Source organism: Rhinoderma darwinii, chromosome 13 (assembly GCF_050947455.1).
Source record: "Rhinoderma darwinii isolate aRhiDar2 chromosome 13, aRhiDar2.hap1, whole genome shotgun sequence".
Taxonomy (NCBI): Eukaryota; Metazoa; Chordata; class Amphibia; order Anura; family Rhinodermatidae; genus Rhinoderma; species Rhinoderma darwinii.
The window spans coordinates 27,332,684-27,354,043 of record NC_134699.1 but is presented as its reverse complement, the minus strand read 5'-3'; the positions used below and the strand labels follow the sequence as shown (position 1 = coordinate 27,354,043).

The following is a 21,360-nucleotide window of genomic DNA, read 5'->3' as shown; positions in this document are numbered from 1 at the left end:
AATGTAAAATTCCCAATACTGACTACCACTCCTATCAGGGCAATGGAATGGCTGTCATTTACCATGTGCAGTTTTAATGGACTCTTGCAGCAAAGAATCAAATTAACTTACCAGCGCTGTCTGAACACCCCTTACTCCTATGCCTCATGTGCTCCCTCCAGCATTCATTTCATCAGTCTTTACCTGAAATAGGTCTTGTTTATATATTTTAAAGAAATTTCTGTGATATTCAGTCAAATGGCCATATGTTGCACGATGGCAGCAGTACTAACCTCTTAACTTGTACTCAGAAGGTGAAATGTGCCAAGACAGGAATCAAACCATGACCTGTGAAGCAACACGAACTGTCATTACTGTAAACCACCATCAGCGCTTCCTTTTTTTTTTTTTTTTGTAACGTTGAAAACGATTGAAATTGAAAGTATAGTTACAGTGGGTTGTTTTTGTAATTCTGTAAACTGCTGACTGGTTTAATCTGTAGGAATAGAGATTGTGCCAAGTTCTAGAATCTAATGGGTAAACTAATTTAAACTGATTTTTAGGCTGCGTTCACATGTTGCAGGTTTGACTCAGATCTCCCCATTTTGCATTGCAAAGAGTAAAATCTGCGATGAAAATCTGCGACACGTGAGTTCGGTTTTAAAGTAATAAGTTGACTGAAAATGCAGGTCACACTCATTGTGGTTTTGGAAACAGATATGAGGATTTGTTTATCCGGGTCCTCACACTGAAGAGCTGGTAGTCGCCAGTAAATATTTTTTTCCTCCTGACTGTTTGTTTAAAATGGGAAGAAAAGCTAATGCTATTGGGGAAAGAAAATAATTAGGACCATGCCAGACCGCTCACCATATCTCCGCTACTTGGACCCCTGTGAGTGAGGTATGGGGTGGGGGAATATTTGGTTTAACTGCAGTCGCATCTTAATTTTGAAAATGTAGATAAAGTCCATTACTTGAATCCTTGGTAGAAGTTTTCACCTTGTAGTAATCCATGCAAAACCGTAAGGTCCCTGCTCTACCACTCACTCTGTATCGCTGGACACAAGGCAGTAACGTCATCGTGCCTGTCTGCGCCAAGCTGCACAGACCAGAGGGATCTCCTCCACTCATCATCGAAACGGGGTTAGGGGAGTATGTATATTAGTTTTATCAGGCACTATTGGGGGCAGCTATGAGGGCATTACACAGCGTGGGGGCAGTTATAAGGCACTTTATACTGTCGGGTGCAGCATTCTACAATGTAGTTTTAGCCTCTGTCATGCCGGTGTATGTCAGTATGCCACAAAAAAAGGATATAAAATATACAGTAAAAGGATTTTATACTGTGCGGTGTGTGAATATATTGTTTTACAATTGGAGGCTATGGGCGATCTATCCTTCTGTATGCCTATACAATGGGATATGTTGCATCCCTCTGACGAAGGTATACATCAGGAGTTTTTACATTGCATATGTCGAATGGAGGGCAATAGCGTGATGTGAACAGGGCCTATCAAGGGATCCCAACTGTCATAGGATCTTCTCCATACCCTGATCTCACTTGATAAGTCCTCAAATTTAACTGGTTATCTGCCCATTGATGACCGGTCTATGCCCTTCTGTAGGTTCTCTGGTTTCGATTTGGTTCTGTGAAATTTTAAGTTATTTGATTTACTTCTATATACCTGTTAATAAGTCCATCTGGTCCTATTGATTCCCGAGATTGTATTGTACCACATGGTTTGCGTATACTGGCTGCTTTATTTAGAAATGATATGTCTGCTTTATTTTTGGTCAATTAGTTGTTGGACATAAGTTTTTTTTTGTTTGTTTTTTCTCCTCCAATTCAGTGCCTTTGTAGTGGAAAGACAGCCGTGCATGCCAATGCACCCAGACCGACCCCTGGTGATCAAAACTGGAGTACAATTCACTACAAAAGTCAGGTAATGAAGATGACTAATGTGAACTCGTGTATAGGCCAGCATACACGGACGTAATACACTGCATTCTCTGTGCCTAAAATAGTTTACACATTTGATTTTAGACTTTGCCCTAGGCTTTCTCAGTAGTAGTCTGTGGAGGTTGTATAGATAAGTTGATATTGTGTCATTCTCCTGTTCACAGGCTTCTTGTCAAATTTCCCGAACTTAATTATCAGCTGAAAATTAAAGTCTGCATTGATAAGTAAGTGAATATTTTATTAAAGCTTTTTTTCTGTATTTTCAAAGTAAACCTAAAAATTATAGAATACTTTAGACCTGTTACAAAGAGGTGTCACAAGCCATCACCAGTGTGGCAATAGTTAGGAAGGAGGGTCTGCAGCCCTCTCCTGTGCCATGACCCTTCAGCTTTCATTGGCTTCTCTCTGTGTGGGTCATAGACTTGCATAACACTCTCTTCCCTCTCCACCTCTCCAAAGCAGAAGCCAATGAGGCACGGCACTCTGCAGCCCCTTCTTTCTAGCTATATTTCAGCATCTCCGTGCCCAGACCTCCACCAAAAACAATTGTCAGATGTTTTCTATAACTGAAGGTACCTTTTTAACGTACGTCTATAGTTGTGTACATTGTTAGCTTAGGTTTCCAGACAATCCCGTTACTGTTATCATATTTACTATTTTTGTATAGTGCTATATTTCCGAAAATTATGTAGATTTTGTGTTGAAGTTGGTTTGCATTTCGCTTTGTGTTCTTGTTACTTGAGCTGTAATAGTAAATATATCCTTCAAACTGCTTTGACAATTCTTCTGTTTGCAATAATTGACATCTAACGCCATCTCCCACATTGGTTAAGAAGTTGCCTCTGGGCCTATCTGTACCCATGATAATTATGGACAATTCCAGATTCTGGTACTTCTCTCCAGCACGTCTTACATTCTGCACGCACGCACGCACGTACGTACACGTGTTCTAGTGTTAAGGGCCAATTTCCTAGGAAGCCAATTGGAGCTTGGGAGTAAGCTGATTTACCCGTGGAGAACCATGTAAGTATGAGGACATCGTACAAACAACATCCATGCAGATGTTGCCTTGGTTGAATTTCATGGTCTCCAAAACCGTGTCAACCACTGAGCCATATTGCTATATGACATTTGATGACCTGATCATGTAAAACTGCTTAGTATGGGCACTCTTTAGGCCTAAGAATAGGAATTATTGGGATGAGATGCTCAGTATTTTATGATTGTGGTCTGTCCCTTCTAAAACTTGTCTAATATATTTTTTTTTTTTTACTTATAGGGATTCTGGGGATGTTGCTGCACTTAGAGGGTAAGAAGCGTATTTTTTACTTTTTATTTAGATTATAATATATATATATTAAAAACGGAAGTATTTTGTTACATAAATCTGTTCATGACATTATTTTTAATAAAGCAGTGATGTCCCTGTTGGCAATTTCTGAAATGATCATAAACTGCACCATGTACAATCTTTCTTTCCTCCAACATCTGCGATGGGGGGCTGTCAGGCTTACCCCATGCACATTACATCGTTGGCTGATCCTGCTTAAATCGGGGGGTTCGACCCGCCTTTAATCTAATTTGTATGGCTAGCTATAGGGTGTTTACTGAGATCTTCAAAACTCTAATTATAAATGAACCTTTTTGCTTTTTCATAGTTCGCGGAAGTTCAACATCCTTGGTACAAACACAAAGGTGATGAACATGGAGGAGTCAAACAATGGCAGCCTATCTGCTGAATTCAAACACTTGGTAAGACCTATTTCAAGTAAAACCAGGCAGAATGTACTCTGGCTAAACTAAGATTGCCTTCTGCTTAATCCTTTGAACACCTCCTTAAGATAAATATGGCAATATTCAAAAAAGGTCAAAGTGCGACTGAAAACTGTTTGGAGGTTTTCTAAGAGATTCTATCCTCGAGTATCTAAATAAAAATGATGATTAATCCATATCCGCATGGGTTTATGAGGTATCGGTCCTGTCAAACTACTCTGATCAGCCTCTATGATAAGGTAAGTCTTAGACTGGACCGGGCTGAGTTATTGGACATCATATCTTTTATTTTTTTCAAAGCATTTGATACTGTACCACATAAAATGTTAGTACATAAACTGAGACAGATTGGACTGGGGGGAAATGTGGGATAAGTTACTGGGTCAGTGATACAAAAAAAAGCGGGTGTTTATTAATGGTACATGCTCTGAATGGGTCTACGTTACTAGTGAGGTACAACAGGGGTCAGTATTTGTCCCTATTCTCCTTTTTAAGGAAACAGTCAGCAGTTTTGAGTCCTCAAAACTGCTGACCGCACTAAACTGGTTAAGAAGTGTAGTGTAACCATGTCTATTTAGTCATGATGCAGTTTACATGACCAAGAAATCTCTTTTGATGTGCCCGGGGCTGCAGTGGCAAGTGCTACTCTCTGCGATGAGTGATGGCTCTAGTGATCTCCTGATTGGACGCTAGAGTTGTCAGCAAAGGAAGAGGGCCTGGCAGCGTTCAGTGCAGACAGCCCAGAGCACTGAACATGAGGCCGTCTCCTTGGCACTTGCGACCGCGGCGCCGGGGACATCTTAAGAGATTTCTTGGTCTTGCAACTTGCATGGCCAACAACATAGGTATCGGTTTTCTGCACTCCCCAGCCTGTATATAACACGATCAACCGTTTTGAGGACTCCAAACTGATGACCGGTAACCTTTATTGTATTTATGAATTATCTTGTAGAGGGATTACACAGTAAAATATACATTTTTGCAGAGGAAACTAAACTGTGTAAAGTATTTAACACAAAGGAGTACTGTATTATGTTAGAAATGGATTTGGATAAGTTGGAGGCTTGGGCAGAGAAGTGGCAAATAAGATTTAACACTAATAATTGTCACTCTATGCAGTTGGGGAGGGAAAAATATGTCACAATTACATACGAAGGCCCCATGCACACGACCGTAGTTTTGATCAAAATATTGATCCATTAATCTCTATGGCCAGCGGACACCTTCCTGTATCTTTACGGGAAGATGTCCGGGCCGTGGAAAGCATCCGTAAAAAATAGGACATGTCCTAATTTTTGATATATGGACCGTGCTCCCATACTTTATAATGGCAGCATGGCCTTCAAATGCGGGTGACTATACGCGGCCGGCCGTGCCTGTAATCGTGGGCCGTGCATACGGCTACGGCCGTGTGCAGGGGGCCTTACTGGGTAAAACTGACATGGAAAAGGACTTAAGAATTTTAGTTGACTGTAAACTGTAGCAACCAGTGTCAGACAGCTGCTGCCAAGGCAAACCGGATCATGTGGTGCACCAAAAGCGGCATAGATCCACGTGAGACCATAGCCCTACCACTTTTATCGCTAGTCAGACCCCACATGAAACGTGTACAGTTTTAGGCAGCAGCGTACAAGAAAGACATCGTAGTCCATGAACAGGTTCAACTATGGGGAAAAAGTAATAAATGGAATGGGTACTACAGTACGCAGAACGTTTATTAAAATTAGGGTTATTTAGTGGTGATCTAATAACTATGTATAAATATATAAAAGGTCAATATAGAGATCTGTCTAATGTTCTATTTATACCCAGGACTGTATATACAACAAGGTGGCATCCTCTACATTTAGAGGAAATCCGGTTTCTACTAAGAGGATTCTTTACTGTAAGAGCAGTGAGACTATAACTCTGCCAGAGGAAGTTATTATGGTGAATTCAGTGAAAGAGTTCAAAAGGGACCTGGATGCCTTTCTTGAGTGTAATGATATTCAAGGTTATGTTTATTAGCTCACTGTAGATGGGTCATTGATCCAGGGATTTATTCTGATTTCAATAGAAGGGATTTCCCCCTAAAATTATGAAACTTTTCCTTTTGCCTTATGGGGTATTTTGCTAGTTAATTAGATCAACATTTACAGAATAAAAACCTGTACTGGATCAACTTATGTCTATTTTCAGCATCACATACTGTGTTACTATAGTACGTTGTGTGACGTCTTTACAGAGCACCTGCCCTTCCTTCCTGAGAATATGTGTTTATTAGGAGGGATCCTTGCAGTAGGCACGCTATTCATTCAGTATTCAATTATTGCAAAACTTGTACTTCACAATTGTGGGGCCCATAGTCCACTATTAGACCGTATCATATACTAGTCCTTCTCAATGAATTAGAATATCATCAAAAAGTTAATTTATTCCAGTAATTCAATTCAAAAAGTGAAACTCATGTATTATATAGATTCATTACACACAGAGTGATCTACTTCCAGCATTTTTTCTTTTAATGTTGATTATGGCTAACAGTTAATAAAAACCCCAAATTTAGTGTCTCCGAAAATGTGAATATTATATAAGCCCAATTTCAAAAAGGATTCTTAATGCAAAAATCTCGTCCTACTGAAAAGTATATCCAGTATATGCCCTCAATACTTGGTCAGGGGGCTCCTTTTGCATGAATTACTGCATCAATGCGGCGTGGCATGGAGGCGATCAGTCTGTGGCACTGCTGAGGTGTTATCAATGCGGCGTGGCATGGAGGCGATCAGCCTGTGGCACTGCTGAGGTGTTATCAATGCGGCGTGGCATGGAGGCGATCAGCCTGTGGCACTGCTGAGGTGTTATCAATGCGGCGTGGCATGGAGGCGATCAGCCGGTGGCACTGCTGAGGTGTTATGGAATACCAGGTTGCTTTGATAGCGGCCTCCAGCCCGTCTGCATTGTTGGGTCTAGTGTCTCATCTTCCTCTTGACAATACCCCATAGATTCTCTATGGGGTTTAGGTCAGGTGAGTTTGCTGGCCAATCAAGCACAGCGATACTGTGGTTATTAAACCAGGTATTGGTACTTTTGGCAGTGTGGGCAGGTGCCAAGTCCTGCTGGAAAATTACATCATCTCCATTAAGCTTCTCAGCAGAGGAAAGCATGAAGTGCTCGAAAATTCCCTGGTAGACGACTGCGTGGGCTCTAAACTGGATAGAACACCGTGGACCAACACCAGCAGCTGACATGGCCCACAAACCATCACTGACCGTGGAAACCTCACATTGGACCACAAGAAACTTGGATTGATGTCTCTCCACTCTTCCTCCAGACTCTGGGACCGAGATTTCCAAATGAAATTAAAAATTTACTTTCATCTGGAAACCGGACTTTGGACTACTGAGCAGCAGTGTTGGTCCACTGTGTTATATCAAGTCCCGTGTCAGCGCCGCCGTCTACCAGGAAATTTTTGAGCACTTCATGCTTCCCTCTGCTGACAAGCTTTATGGAGATGCTGATTTCATTTTCCAGCAGGACTTGGCACCTGCCCACACTGCCAAAAGTACCAATACCTGGTTTAATAACCACAGTATCTAAGCAACCTGGGCTTCCATAACACCTCAGCAGTGCCACAGGCTGATCGCCCCCATGCCACGCTGCATAGATAACACCTCAGTAGTGCCACAGGCTGATCGCCTCCATGCCACGCCACATTGATGCAGTAATTCATGCAAAACGGGCTCTGACCAAGTATTGAGGGCATATACTGTACGTACTTTTCAGTAGGCCAACATTTCGGTATTAAAAACCATTTTTTAAATTGGGCTTATATAATAAAATTTTCTGAGACACTAAATTTGGGGCTTTCATTTACTATTATTCATAATCCTAAACATTAGAAGAAAAAAATGCTGGAAAATAGATCACTGTGTATAACGAATCTATATAATATGAGTTTCACTTTCTGAGATGAATTACTGAAAGAAATTAACTTTTTGATATTCTAATTCATTGAGAAGGACTAGTAATATAAAAAAAAAATAAAAAAAAAAAAAAAAAGGACAAACGTATCTAATGACAATGCTATTGGATTCTGCTAATTGGTTTTTTAGGGAATTTCTATCGTTGGTTCATACCAACGAACACCACATTTATTTTTATTTTTTTCAATAAAGATTTTATTTTTTATTATAAATTGTTCCCTTATGTTTCTCAATATTTCCCTTGTCACACTGGCCACTAAGCGTTCACGATAATCTATTCCTTCTGTTTTTTGCATCTTTAGTTTATCGGCAGGGTTGTTCCATTGTTACTAGTGGAAAAGGATATGTCTGTTTTATAGCTGGACATTGGATAGGCAGAATTACACCACCGACCATAGCAGAAGAAAGTGTACCAACATTTTTATTTTTTTTGTCTCCTCCTGTGTACGACATTCCTTTACTCCTTTTAGACCCATTCATTGCAATTGCCATAAAGCGCACATATCCTACTGCACTGTCTACAGAAAATGTAGCAAGGGATGTCTCTTCTTCTAAGATTTTTAAAATAATCCGTACAGATCCGTTAAAAAGCTATAGTTTCTTTAGATGTATTATTAAATGATTGTTTCTTCCAGACTTTGAGAGAGCAGCGATGTGGCAATGGTGGACGAGCTAACTGTGATGTGAGTAGCTGATTAGAGATATTATTGTATATAGGTCTTCTTACATTCTGCCTGTATGAGGGATCGCTGTGTGAATTTAGATTTCACACCCATACACTTAATGAGATTATTTGCTGTAAATCGGTACATTGTCTCGCTGTTATCATCCCATCGTTTAATGGTATTAGAGGAAATGAAAGCTTTGTTAGAGCATGGTGCTTGGGTATCTATGACATGAAAAATAGGGGCAAGTCTTTGCAAGGGAAATAAAATTCTTATGATTTCTTTTGCATTAGACATACTTAAAGCATATGTTTGACCACGTTTTACAGGGTATACATAGATATAATCAATATTAAAGTTGAGCTCTCTTGTAATGACATGGCTTTACTTGTACTAGTCATGAGTTGCGCCCTGTATTATATAGTCCTCAAAAGTCTGCTGGTTGCCACTACAAACATCATTATTTTGTTAATAGATCTCAGACCGCTTAGCTGAGCTCCTATAATGCAGGGGTGTAAGGATGGCACTTCCCCCTCCGAATGCCAGTTACCGGCACGAGCTTAGCACCATCCAGCAAGAATTGCTGAAAGATTTGAGCTCTGAAGCCTGCAGAGTTGTGAATTCAGCTCTGGACTAGAATACAGGCTGTAAAAGGCTAATAATGCAGTGTATTAATTACTCGCCTTTTAATGAAGTTTATTAATATATATGTAAATAATAAAATGGTATTCCATCCCAGACATGAACTTTGGGGTTAGTCTTCTTACATTTGGTAACAGGATTATTTCATTATAGGCATCGCTTATTGTCACTGAAGAACTTCACTTAATCACATTTGAAACTGAAGTTTACCACCAAGGCTTAAAAATCGATCTCGAGGTAAGAAGTTTTGCAGCATGGATGTTTTTTTGGGGGAATATTTGTAATACAGCCATTTTCTCTTAATCTGATGGCATAGAGCAGTTTATAGTTGCACTTGTGATCTCAGGAAGGTCATACTACCAGGTTGTAAGCAAACTGGGTACAGTGTAAACTGAGGAATTGAAACACAAAGTATGTTAGAAAGTCGCGTAACTTATCATGTGATGGATAAAGAGGGTATACCCATAATTAAGAATTATCACCTATACATAGGATAGGCCATAATTGTCTGATTGCTGGGACCCCCAGCATCACAAGAACGGGGGTTCCGAAACCACTGTTCCTCCTCACTGCCCGACCACAGTGAGAAGGACATGCAAAGTCTGTCTATTCAATGTCTGTTTCTGTCAGTCCCATAGACATTGAATGGAGCGGCAGGCGCGTGCTCGAGTGCCATTCCATTCAAGCTCCTCTTTGCAGGGGGGAGGGGGGTACAGTAAGGCGGAACATGAAGTTTGGGACCCCCGTTTTTTAGACTGATGGGGATCCCAGCGAACAGACCATTATCACCTCATTCTGGAACAACCTCTTTAGACTATATGCATAAAATCAGAAATGGGACTCCTGCTCAGACTGTGCACGGCCGTGATTTTCGGGTATGCCGGCAGCGGAGTATCGCCCGCAAATTGCGGGCCGTACAATTGCAGCTGCAAAAGCATGTTCGTGTGCATGAGGCCTATTTCTGATTTTATGCATATAGTCTATAGTCTATACTTTTATTTTTTTTATTTTGTATTTTTTTTTTACCCCAACGCAGCCCACTTTTTTTCGGTTTTGCCTCAATGCATCGCGAAATCTATAATTTTTGGGGGTTTTCTCCCACGGACGTTGCTGTGCTGTGTCTTGGTTTTTGCATTTCGGGGTGTGTTTTTATTATATATATTTTTTGGGGTAAAGACGTGTTTTAATTTAGATTTTTTTTTTTCTTAAGCGAACGTCGCAAAAAATGCAATTCCAGCACTGTTTTTTTTTTTTGTTTTTTTTTTCTTTCGTTGTATGGATTGGGGGAAATATAATTTCTGTATTTTTTTTATGATTGATTTTACTTTTATTTAATAAAGTTTTTATTAAAAACAATCGTGTGAATTCTTTATTTTTCATGCTCGTGTGTTTTTTGTTTTTTAAAAAATTATTTGAAATTTTGTTTAGTTCGTGGAATAATAATGCATTTAAAATGCCTCACAGGAATTATTTCAGGACAACCCTGAGGGAATTAGTTCGCTATCACTGGGGCTGACGATCAGGAAGCAAAGTGAATCCCTCATGCTTTGTGATGCAGCAATCACTATTGATCGCAGCAATCACTATTGGTCGGATCATCACAAGGACTAAACCTCCGGGATCAGAGTTTTCTCTGATTTACATCCGTTGCCGCAGTGTGAATGCTGTCAATCACCAAGCATCCCATCCACATGGACGCCCACGATCTCTAAAAAGTGGGTTCCAAGCCATCTGATCCGCCTCACTGAACATTGGACATTGAATGGAGCGGCAGGTTGTGTGTTTGTGCAGTGAGGAGGAACATGGGTTTCAGAACCGGATATGTAATAAAAGTTTGAGGCAAATCCCCTTTAATAGTTACATAGGTTGAAAAAAGACATAGCTCCATCAAAGTCAACCCTTCTCAATAAATTACCCGTCATTCATTGCCTGATTAATTATAAACCTCAATGCCATTCGTTATTAAATAATAATCTAGCCTTTTATTAAATGCTGACCTAGTATCTGCCATTACTACCACTTGGGGAAGGGCATTCCATAGCTTGACCACTCTAACTGTAAAGAACCATGTTTGATATAGTGGGTCTCGTGTATGAAAACTGTCTGGGGGGGGGGGGGATACCTTGGTACTCATAACCAATCGGTATGTTTTTCCAGTTCTCTTTGTACATGTCGATACTTATTTCCTTTTAGTAAAGGACCCAATTAGTTTTTTTTGCAGTTATTGTTTTTTTTTATTCTGTAGTTAAGATTATCAAAATGGACAGTGGGTTATATACGGACTTCTCAGGGTTTTGGCTGTATGTGTGTATGTGTATATATGTATATATATATATATATATATATATATATATATATATATATATATAGATCTCCTTTTCCCCACTGCAGAGACTCCTTTTTTACCCATTAAAATCTTAGCATTCATGTCTGTATGGCAAAAGCATAGGCTTCTCTTTATATGGTTCAACGTCCTGACCAACAACCCAAAGGTAGTGGCGTAGACAATAGATTAAATGTTTCCTGGATTAGAAAAAAGGTTCCGCTTTTTATTTATATTCCCAGAAACCGCGCCATTCTTGTTCATGGCCTGTGTCAAGTGTGGCAGCTTATCCCCGTTCATTAGAATAGAATGAGCTACAATACCAGGCACAGCCCATGGACAAGAGTGGTGCGGTTTCTGATGAGAAAAAGCAGGCTTTTTTTTTCTCTGATCCCAGACTACCCATTAATGATGTCGGAGGAAAAAAAATAACCCTTAGTTTGTCAATCTACTGAAAGTGAAGAGCCGGCGCAAAATCTGCCCTCTATGATGCTAAATGAAACCCTGATCAGGACCTTGTACTGTTCAAATAAAGTCTTGATGTCCGTGTCATATAGTACAGGGTGGCAGACATCACTTGTAGGATGTCATTACCGAATCACACAAATTCCATAAAGAAAGCTAAGAAATTATGGACGTAGAATGTATACCTACCACAATTGGTCAGCATGCTTTAGGTGCCAAATAATTCTGGTATTTAACATGTACAAAGTAATTTTTGTTTATTAAAATGTTTAAAACTTTAATCTAAAGGGTTATGAGTCTGCAGTACATGCACACTGGCCTTTTTCATCATGTTGAACACATCCAAGGTCATCCATACAAAATTGGGCATAATGTTTCAGCATTGTCCCAGAGTAAATGTGGCCTTGGGACCCATGGTAACCACAGTCCTACCTTTTGGTACCCACACCTATCTCCAGAATGGGGTCGCACGTCATGAGGTGGCCGCCGCATCAAGGCAGGAATTGAAGGGAGAGTTGGGTGGCGCTTCATTGATTTGTATGGCAGTTACTGGAACAGCTGAGCTGTAAATAACCACTGTAACCTTATTGTTCGAATGAACATGTGACTGCAGCCTTTACTATGCCGAGCACCAAAAAATGTATATCCTTGGTAAATTATCAGGCTTTATTCTCAAATATTGCTGCAACATTGGAAATTCTTTGCCAGCAGAATCAACGGCTACATGTAGGAAAGCCTTCTAAGACTTAATTTTCCATAGTACAGATGTTTAAATGCAGCCGTATTATGGCCCTTTGTATCCAGCCTAAGGGCCGCTTTCACATGGCAGTATTTTGGTCAGAATTTTGCATCTGTTTTTTTGTAAGCCAAAACCAGCAGTGGGTTCAAAGCATAGAAGAGGTACAAATCTTTCAGATATTTATTTATTTTTCTTTGTCCCAGTCCTGGTAAATGAAACCTAAAGGGCCTTTTACACCTGCCGATATTTGGCCGGTGCAGCAAGCGCTGATCAACGAGTCATCGTCCTGTTGAGTCATGCTCGGAGTGGGTCGTAGACAGCCCAGCATATAATGCATGAGCACTTCTCAAACCTACTGCTGTGTAGCAGTCTATACAACAGTGTGAGCACTCCATGTTATCACACTTCTAAAGCCTTTTTTTAGTCCGTGTGAATCCCCTTTAATTTATTAGTAGCTGCTGGCACCTGATGAGTGTTTTATACAATAGTGGGTAAAAAATGGACAAAGTGATTATAATGATGAAATGTAAAAATCTGTTTCTTTTTATATGTAGACACATTCGTTGCCTGTTGTAGTGATATCCAACATATGTCAAATGCCAAATGCCTGGGCATCTATTCTGTGGTACAACATGCTAACCAACAACCCAAAGGTAAGATTTATTATATGCTCCATACTGTATTTGTGTCCCTAAGCCTGGTAGAGAAGCTAAGGGCTCATTCACACGAGTGTGAATCTCGTCTGTGTGCTGTGCGTTGAAACAACGCACAGCATATGGCCCCATTGATTTCAATGGGGCTATTCAAACATGTGAGTTTTCACGCAGCAAGTGTCCCTTGCGTGACACTGCATGTCCTATATTGGTGTGTTTTCACGCACCTAGCCGCCCATTGAAGTTAATGGGTGTGTGAAAACCACGGACAGCACACAAAAGCACATTGATGCAAAACGCAACGCACACAAACACATTTTACTCAATTTTTTACGACCGTAAATCTGTCCTGCTCGTGTGAATGTAGCCTAAGACACTCAACACAAACACTTCAAGTTGATATAATTTTACTTGGGTATACCTGTGGGGGTTCAAGTTTTGTGACCATAATATGGACCCTAAAATAGTTATTATTAATACAGTATATTAATACAGTATTACATTTTGTGAAATTAAGTTTACTCTTCCCCGTCAAATAAAATGCGGCTTCACTTCTAAATAGAGATGTAATTGCTGGTTTCTTACTGAAAAGGGGATCAAATTTACAACCTATCGCTGAAAAAGGCCATACTTACTGATAAAAGGGCAGCTTATATGATGGGGTTGGCTTCTTCAGTTTGTGAGGTAATAACAAGCAATTTCCACTTCTGCACACCCGCTTCAGACTGTGCTGGTATTTCCTGCTAGAGGAGAGGCAGAAGTAGCTGCTTCATTAAGTGTTTGGGTGCAAATTCGCTATAGACGAGAAAAAAAACACCCGGCGCACATGAAGCCCTTGAACCAGAGACGCCAACCCGTCTCCTAGCTTCCTAGCGTTATCCATCTCCATAGCGACCTGAGACGCACATCCTGCGATCCCCGCTGTAAACGGCAGACACATATTCCGGAACATTCCTTAACTGTTAGTATGATATACAGTATTCCCAGCCCTTGAAGTTTTAATCTTTGATCACATGGTTAGAAATGTCAATGACTGTAATGCTGGCGGAATTTTTTAGTTCCACGAGCACAACGGCAAAAGCTCTCTCATGGTTCTCCTACACTGAGCCACATACACTGCAGAACCATAATAAAGTTCATGTGTATAGTCTGATCATCAATTTTGAGTATTCGTTCAATTGCATTATTGTTAAATAATCCTGCTGGGTCCTCCAGCAACATGTATGTTTCTTTGCCTGATGAAGAGATCGGTCCGATATTGTAACGCGTAGCATTCTTATCCATTAAACATATGTTATTTAAACTTCTTGCCTTGGATTGGGACCTTCAATTCCATTTAGACAGCGCTGGAGAATTTTATCCTTTTTTTTTTTTTTTCTCCATTTATCTGGGTGCAAATTCGTGCAGAGTGAATCGGATACTAAAACAAAACCTCACAATTTTCCATATTTTATATATATATATATATATCAAAATTTCATACCAGTTAGATAACTGCAAATGGAAACTTTTACGTACATATTCATATAACAAAAAACATTGTCAATTGTATTAAACTTGCCCAATACTGCAGGGTTAATAACCTGTATACATTTTCTTTTGCTTTCAGAATGTTAACTTTTTCACTAAACCCCCCATTGGTACATGGGATCAGGTGGCAGAAGTTCTAAGCTGGCAGTTCTCCTCCACCACAAAACGAGGCCTCAGCATTGAGCAGCTGACCACATTGGCTGAAAAACTTCTTGGTAAGTTCTCAATGAATCAGGTAAACGTGTAGACCAAAGCAGCTATGAGTCTTACATCTGTGTCCATTTTTCACCCTTAGGTCCTGGAGTTAACTATTCAGGATGCCAAATCACCTGGGCCAAGTTCTGCAAAGTAATTTGTTTACCTGTGTTTAACATGATACGGGTGTACTCACACGTGCAGGTTTTGATCCGATTTTTATATTTTTTTGCTGCTTTTTTAAGCTAAATCCAGGTGTGGAAGATAAAGGGATAGAAAGTATATAAGACCGATACTACTTCACCTCTTATTTAAATCCACTCCTGGTTTTTGGCTTGAAAAACCACGTTAAAAAAAAAAAAAACCTGAACAAAGCCTACACGTGTGAATACACCTTAAATGTAACATTATATTGATGCCATCCTCAAACATTTTTTTTTAAATTAATTTATTAAACCCTCTTAGGAAAATATGGCTGGTAAAGGCTTCTCATTCTGGGTATGGTTGGACAATATCATTGACCTTGTAAAGAAATACATTCTTGCACTTTGGAATGAAGGGTAAGTTTTTTTTTTTTTTTTTTTTGTTTTTTTTTTTAAATTCTATTAAGTGGTTTGTTGTACATGCCTATAAATGTGGAGAGCAGGCGTTTACCGCTTGCCGTCCTATAAAAAGTATGCTCCTCATGAGCACCAGGCAGTAGCGGCATCATGATGAGCATACTTACCATTGTGAACAAATGAGCACGCTGATATGATCAAGAGTGGAACAACGGCTGAAAATTCACAGCTGCAGTCCCAGTCTTGACGACCGAAATCAGAGAATCCCCACCATTCAACCCATTGAACTCCATGCTGATGGGCTATACGACTGCAAGGATGCAGGCTGCTCATACCACATTTTTGACAACGATTTTATTGAATAATCCCAGGGCTGTCTGTCTATATTGCCAGTTGTTAGGGAATACTACTATTCTGATGCAGGCTAACTGATATGCCAAGACCGTGTAGTAAAAAAATAATAAAATAAAAATTGCAATTAAAAATATACCCTTTTTGGTATTCTAAAAAAATACTGCACACACAAATATATATATTTTTTTATTTTTTACAATAATTAAAGTGTATTAATTATAAGTTGCAGGTTACCAATTAATATTGACATATTGTGGTGGTATTGCATTTATTTTTCTTTTTTTCCGAATATAAAATGTATATTAATAGAACTTGTTTGTAAACCAAAAAATAGCATCTAAATAAAGTACAACTTGTCCTGCAAAAAACAAGGCTTCATACATCTACATCAACCTAAAAATAAAGTTGTGACCGCTGGAATGCAGAGGCAAAATCATAAAATTCTTTGTCTTCAAGCGCCAGCTTTTTATACAGTGCGTGTGAGATCAACTGGCTTACAGTATGCACTTCAATCTCTGGCAGGTATATCTTGGGTTTTATTAGTAAAGAGCGTGAACGAGCGATTCTGAGCACCAAACCCCCTGGCACATTCCTGCTCAGATTCAGTGAGAGCAGCAAAGAAGGTGGCATAACCTTCACCTGGGTAGAGAAAGATATCAATGGTATGTAAACATTCTAGATCCATGTTTTTTTTTTTTTGTTTTTTTTTTATTTATTTATTTTTTCTTTCTTTTTTTTTAATTAATTTATTTTTTTATATCTCTGGTCTTATTTTACATTTTTTTGCTCTTAGGAAAGACCCAGATTCAGTCTGTAGAACCATACACAAAACAGCAACTGAACAGCATGTCATTTGCTGAAATCATCATGGGATACAAAATCATGGATGCCACCAACATATTGGTGTCCCCCCTTGTTTATCTGTACCCCGACATCCCCAAGGAAGAAGCTTTTAGCAAGTACTGCCGCCCGGAGAGCCAGGAACAGCCTGAGCCCAGTGACCCAGGTAGTGGTACTTTTTACTGATTGAGATATTCTAGACCTGTATGAGTGGATCTACAGCAACCATGATTTTTTACAGGTTGAGCCATCTTCTGTCCTTTTTTGTATTGATTTGTCTGTATTATGTTTATGCATCTGCAAAGATTATCATAAGAGATATTAAAAATTACAGCTGAAATATTTTTCTTATGTACAGGCACTGCCCCATATCTGAAGACTAAGTTCATTTGTGTTACACCGTAAGTATTGATCCACTTACATCATAAAGAGACACTAAGTGTCCTATTACGCGGCCCGATATGGGCCGTGAAAAAGAGCGCCCATCAACAAGAAGGCTTTGATCCGCGCTCACTTGCTCCTTTCACGAGGTGCAATGCTTGGCATAGTAAAGGGACGAACGATCGTTGCTACGATCGCTCGTCACCATACATTTCCATCATGTCTGCAGCACATCTCCCTGTTTACATAGGGGACTGAGTGTTCATATGAACGCTCGTTTGCCTGAATAATTGGCCTTTGTAAAAGGGCCTTAAGAATATATTCACACTCAACAAATTTGTTGCAGAGGTTTCTGTGACTGAAAATCCGTTCCATTCATTATTTCTACAAAATATGCTGGATTTTTGTAAGCCAAATTCACATGAGTAGGACTATCACAGAAATTTCTGCAACAAATCTGCCGCGTGTGAATTTACCCTTAAGGGTAGGTTTCCACAGTGCAAATTTTGCCTGCATTTTGTAAGCCAAAACCAGAATTAGATCCAGGGGAGAGCAGACCTATAAGGCGTTCCTTTATATATTTTTTATGTTTAGGTTGCGCTCCTGGTCTTGGCTTAAAAAAATACATGCAAAATCTGCACTGTGGGAACCCACCATAAATCTAAAGTGAATTTTCTGTCCATTAACCATGCAGTTCAGCTCAATCTGTTCTCTAGAAATCTCTACACATTTGTGTGAATGGTGATAATATATCGTCTTGCCAGACACCCTAAAAGGGGTTTTACACTGTACAATTATCGGGCCGACGAGTGTTAATATAACGCTCATTGACGATAACTGCCCTGTGTAAACGATCATCTGCTGGGCGTACCGAAATATTATCGTTGTCGGCAGAACATCTCCCTGTGTAAGCAGGGAGACGCGCTGCCTACATGATAATGGATTGACCGCTCGTCCCCATCCATAGCTCCGTGTGACGGGAGCAAACGAGCGCCGATCAACGATGTCTCGTTGAACGGCGTTCACTTCACCGGCCTCTTATCGGCCGGTGTAAAACGACCTTAAGAAGTCTGCTCATGGGAGGATTAGAATGCTTGCCATTTAGGCGCACTTCTATTGTTAAACTTAAATGTCTGATGGGAAAACCCTTTTATCACCTATCCACAGGATATGTCATAAATGTCCGATAGATGTGGTTACCACCTTGGGGACCTGCACCTCTATCTAGAACGGGGTGCCCTAAACCTCATTCTGCCGCTCTGTGTTATGGCTGAAGCGTGTGATTCCAAACATGAATTACGGTAACCGCGTAGCTCATTGTGCTATGGGGTTTCCGTAAGTCACATAAAACTGAATGTTGGTTACAGAAACATCATAGCTCGCATGCTACGCTGCTTCTGAAACTGCCATTCGCTATTATGGAAGTTACGGAAACAGCGTAGCTCAATGAGCTACGCGGTTACCGGAATTCATGGTTTGGAATCGCACGCTTCAGCCACAATGCAGAACGGGGTTGAGGGGGCCCCGTTCTAGAGATATAGATGCGGGTCCCAGAGGTGGGACCCGCATCTATCTGACATTTATGACATATCCTGTGGATATGTCATAAATGTCTCTGATGGGAAAACCCCTTTAAATCTCTCCCTCCTGAGATAAACTGTTCAAATATGTAACTTTTTAGACTTTTTTTATTTTAAGCCTACAGCGAACTCCCCTGACAGAAGGATCCAACATGCCCGGTCCTTGTTAAGCGACTAATACGACTCCACATACATACACACTCCATACATATTCGGTTGTAGGTGGATTTATTTAATGTGTGTGGCCAGTTTTAAGCAGCATGAGAGCTCTTCTCACCCTCTTTTACATAGGGATCATTGTTGGCAGATAAGCAGGGATCATTTTTAGAAATGGAGAGAAAAAAAGTAATATATTTTAGATGTAGTCATCTGCTCACTGCTACAATAACTGGAAATGTAATTCTGATATTTCTCTATCCTCTGCATTAATAGGACAACCTGTAGTAACACTATAGACTTGCCCATGTCTCCTCGCACCTTGGACTCTTTGATGCATTTTCCAGGCGAAGGAGCTGAATCCAGCACAGGAAATCCATTCGGTATTATCCATGACATGCATCTACATTTCTATTGACGTAGTTTACTGGGTGAGGGGAGAGGGTGAAAGCAGAGTTATGTCGGTACAAGGCACTGAGAAATGACTGACACTTCTTCTTCCGTCCACAGAGAGTGTAACGTTCGACATGGAGCTGGCACCTGAATGTGCAACTTCCCCCATGTGATTCTATCTGAGTGTCCACCTGAGCTGTATGACAGAGCCTGTCTGAGTATATACACTTTGTCTGTGCTGGCCTTCTCTTGGATATTTTGCAGGTGCCCGCTCTCCACTTCTGATTTGGTTATGGAGTCTGGATGATCCAGATAGATGTCAGTGCAGTAATTATTGAGCAATGAACTGTCGATCAGTTTAACTTACTTTGTCGTTCTCTCTATGTACCGGTCTTCTTGCCAAAGGAACTTTTATGGATGATGGGCAGAGTCCGAGTATGTTTTGGCAAGTAATCAGTTACTGTGACTTCGCTCTGTCTACAGCTAAATCTATAATTGGCCTATCTGAACAGACCAAAGTGTCCAACCTACTCTGAGATGGTCCGCCGCTGCTCTGAGATGCCCCCACTATTCTTTAACCAAACCAACTACAGTGTATTCACTGTCTGTGTCCAATCAAAGTGATTTCTCCATGTGAATAGGCATTTGTGTATATTAATCTCATTGGTTATTACTGAGCAGAGGGGATTTTGTCAGTAATAATTTTTGAATGAATTTATCCGGTTTCTCTTTTTAGAACGAGACTTTCCTTTACCTGTAAGTATTCCCCTGAAGGCCATATTCCTAGTCTCACATACACACGATCTCCATAGTCACTGTATATTCCTTTCAATCCAGATATATTTATGAAATATTAAAGGTGCAATCCCTTTTTTTTTTTTTTTCTCATTTTTTTAAAATAACTTTTTAAGGTCATGTTAAATAAACTTTGTACGCATGTATTGGGTAATGCTTGTCAATTTTTGCATTTTTAAAGACGTGTAAAACAAAATGTCTCTGTTTTTTTATGGCTATTTTATTACCTTAGCAAGCTTAGTCCTGAATGCTAAGTGGATTTGGTCTTAAAGGAGTATTTCAGCGATAAACATTTATCACCCGTCCTCAGGATAGGTAATAAATGCTAGATCTGTGGGGGTGGGTTCAACCACTGGGATCTCCAGCGATTGCTAGAATGGGAGGACTCCAACCTGCATGATGGTAAGGGGGAGTTTGTATGCAGCAGCAGTCAAGCATGTTCTCTGCCGGTCCATATAAGCTCTGAGAGTTGCTTAAACAACCAAGTGAGAGCAAACTCCTCCTCACCGCATGTTGGAGAGCCAGGGTCTCCATTTCAGCAAAGAGTGGGAGTCCCAGCAGTTTGACTTGCGCTGATCTAACATTTATCACCTATCTAGGTGATACATTTTTCTTTGTGGAAAACCCTTTTGACTACAAATCCTTTATAGGCTGTCTGGAAATAAAAGCAAAGAAAGATTGTATTGTTTAGTAATAAATATAACATGAGGCATCATGCACGTGAATAACATTGACACAGCAGACAGGACTTGATGGTATTTTTATTACATTTATTATTTGCAGTAGTGAAGAAACCTTATGTGACAACATTGAAGAGTTTATCCAGGAGTTTTCAAAATTGGCAGCAAGGCAGGGGATGGAATTACACCGTAAACTAACAGATACTCGCCACCTCAAGTACCGCCTGCTCCAGTGCTGAGGTCCTGTTCGCCGATGCCCCGGTCCTAGAAGATCCTGCAGCCTTTTCGTACTAGTCATCGGTCATGTGCCACTGCAGCCAATCGTTGGCATCAGTGGTCACGTGCCGTTCATGGCAGCGTCACCCCTGAGGCCAGCGATTGGCAGCCCATGAATGGCATGTGACTACTGCAGGATCTTCTGGGACCACAGGAGCAGCGGCACTTCAGGAAGTCAGTATCTGTTAGTTTTCTATGTAATTCCATCCCCTGCACTGTTGCCAATTTAGAAAAATCATGGGTAGCCTCTCAAGGGAGCTTTCCCAAAATTAACACTTCTACCTATCTACAGGATAGGTGATAAATGTATGTTCACTGGCACCCCCACCAATCTCCCAACCTACTATGGGGATCCCCTTTTCCCACTTCCAGGGAACCCATTAATTCCTACCTCAAAAGAGCATTTGGAATTCTGTCCGATTTACTAACTGCTTCGTCTTCACCACCTCAAGCATCTACG

The 21,360-nt window shown here is 40.3% G+C and overlaps 1 protein-coding gene across 4 annotated transcripts in view; it reads left to right on the top strand.

Annotated features, from left to right (window-relative positions):
- Positions 1-20,140, top strand: part of STAT3 (signal transducer and activator of transcription 3) — a 63,902-nt gene extending 43,762 nt beyond the window's left edge. For 2 of the 4 annotated variants that reach the window (XM_075845749.1, XM_075845750.1), the window contains 15 exons: positions 1,829-1,921; positions 2,103-2,162; positions 3,218-3,247; positions 3,597-3,690; positions 8,309-8,356; positions 9,134-9,217; positions 13,062-13,160; positions 14,770-14,905; positions 14,986-15,038; positions 15,351-15,445; positions 16,322-16,461; positions 16,593-16,808; positions 16,998-17,040; positions 19,033-19,139; positions 19,267-20,140. In XM_075845749.1, the coding sequence (XP_075701864.1) occupies positions 1,829-1,921; positions 2,103-2,162; positions 3,218-3,247; positions 3,597-3,690; positions 8,309-8,356; positions 9,134-9,217; positions 13,062-13,160; positions 14,770-14,905; positions 14,986-15,038; positions 15,351-15,445; positions 16,322-16,461; positions 16,593-16,808; positions 16,998-17,040; positions 19,033-19,139; positions 19,267-19,322 (1,354 nt within the window). In that variant the 3' untranslated portion in view covers positions 19,323-20,140. Of the gene's footprint in view, positions 1-1,828; positions 1,922-2,102; positions 2,163-3,217; positions 3,248-3,596; positions 3,691-8,308; positions 8,357-9,133; positions 9,218-13,061; positions 13,161-14,769; positions 14,906-14,985; positions 15,039-15,350; positions 15,446-16,321; positions 16,462-16,592; positions 16,809-16,997; positions 17,041-19,032; positions 19,188-19,266 lie in introns of all 4 variants that reach the window. The other 2 variants (XM_075845751.1, XM_075845752.1) reach the window with 2 other exon arrangements.
- The last annotated feature ends 1,220 nt before the right edge of the window (positions 20,141-21,360 follow it).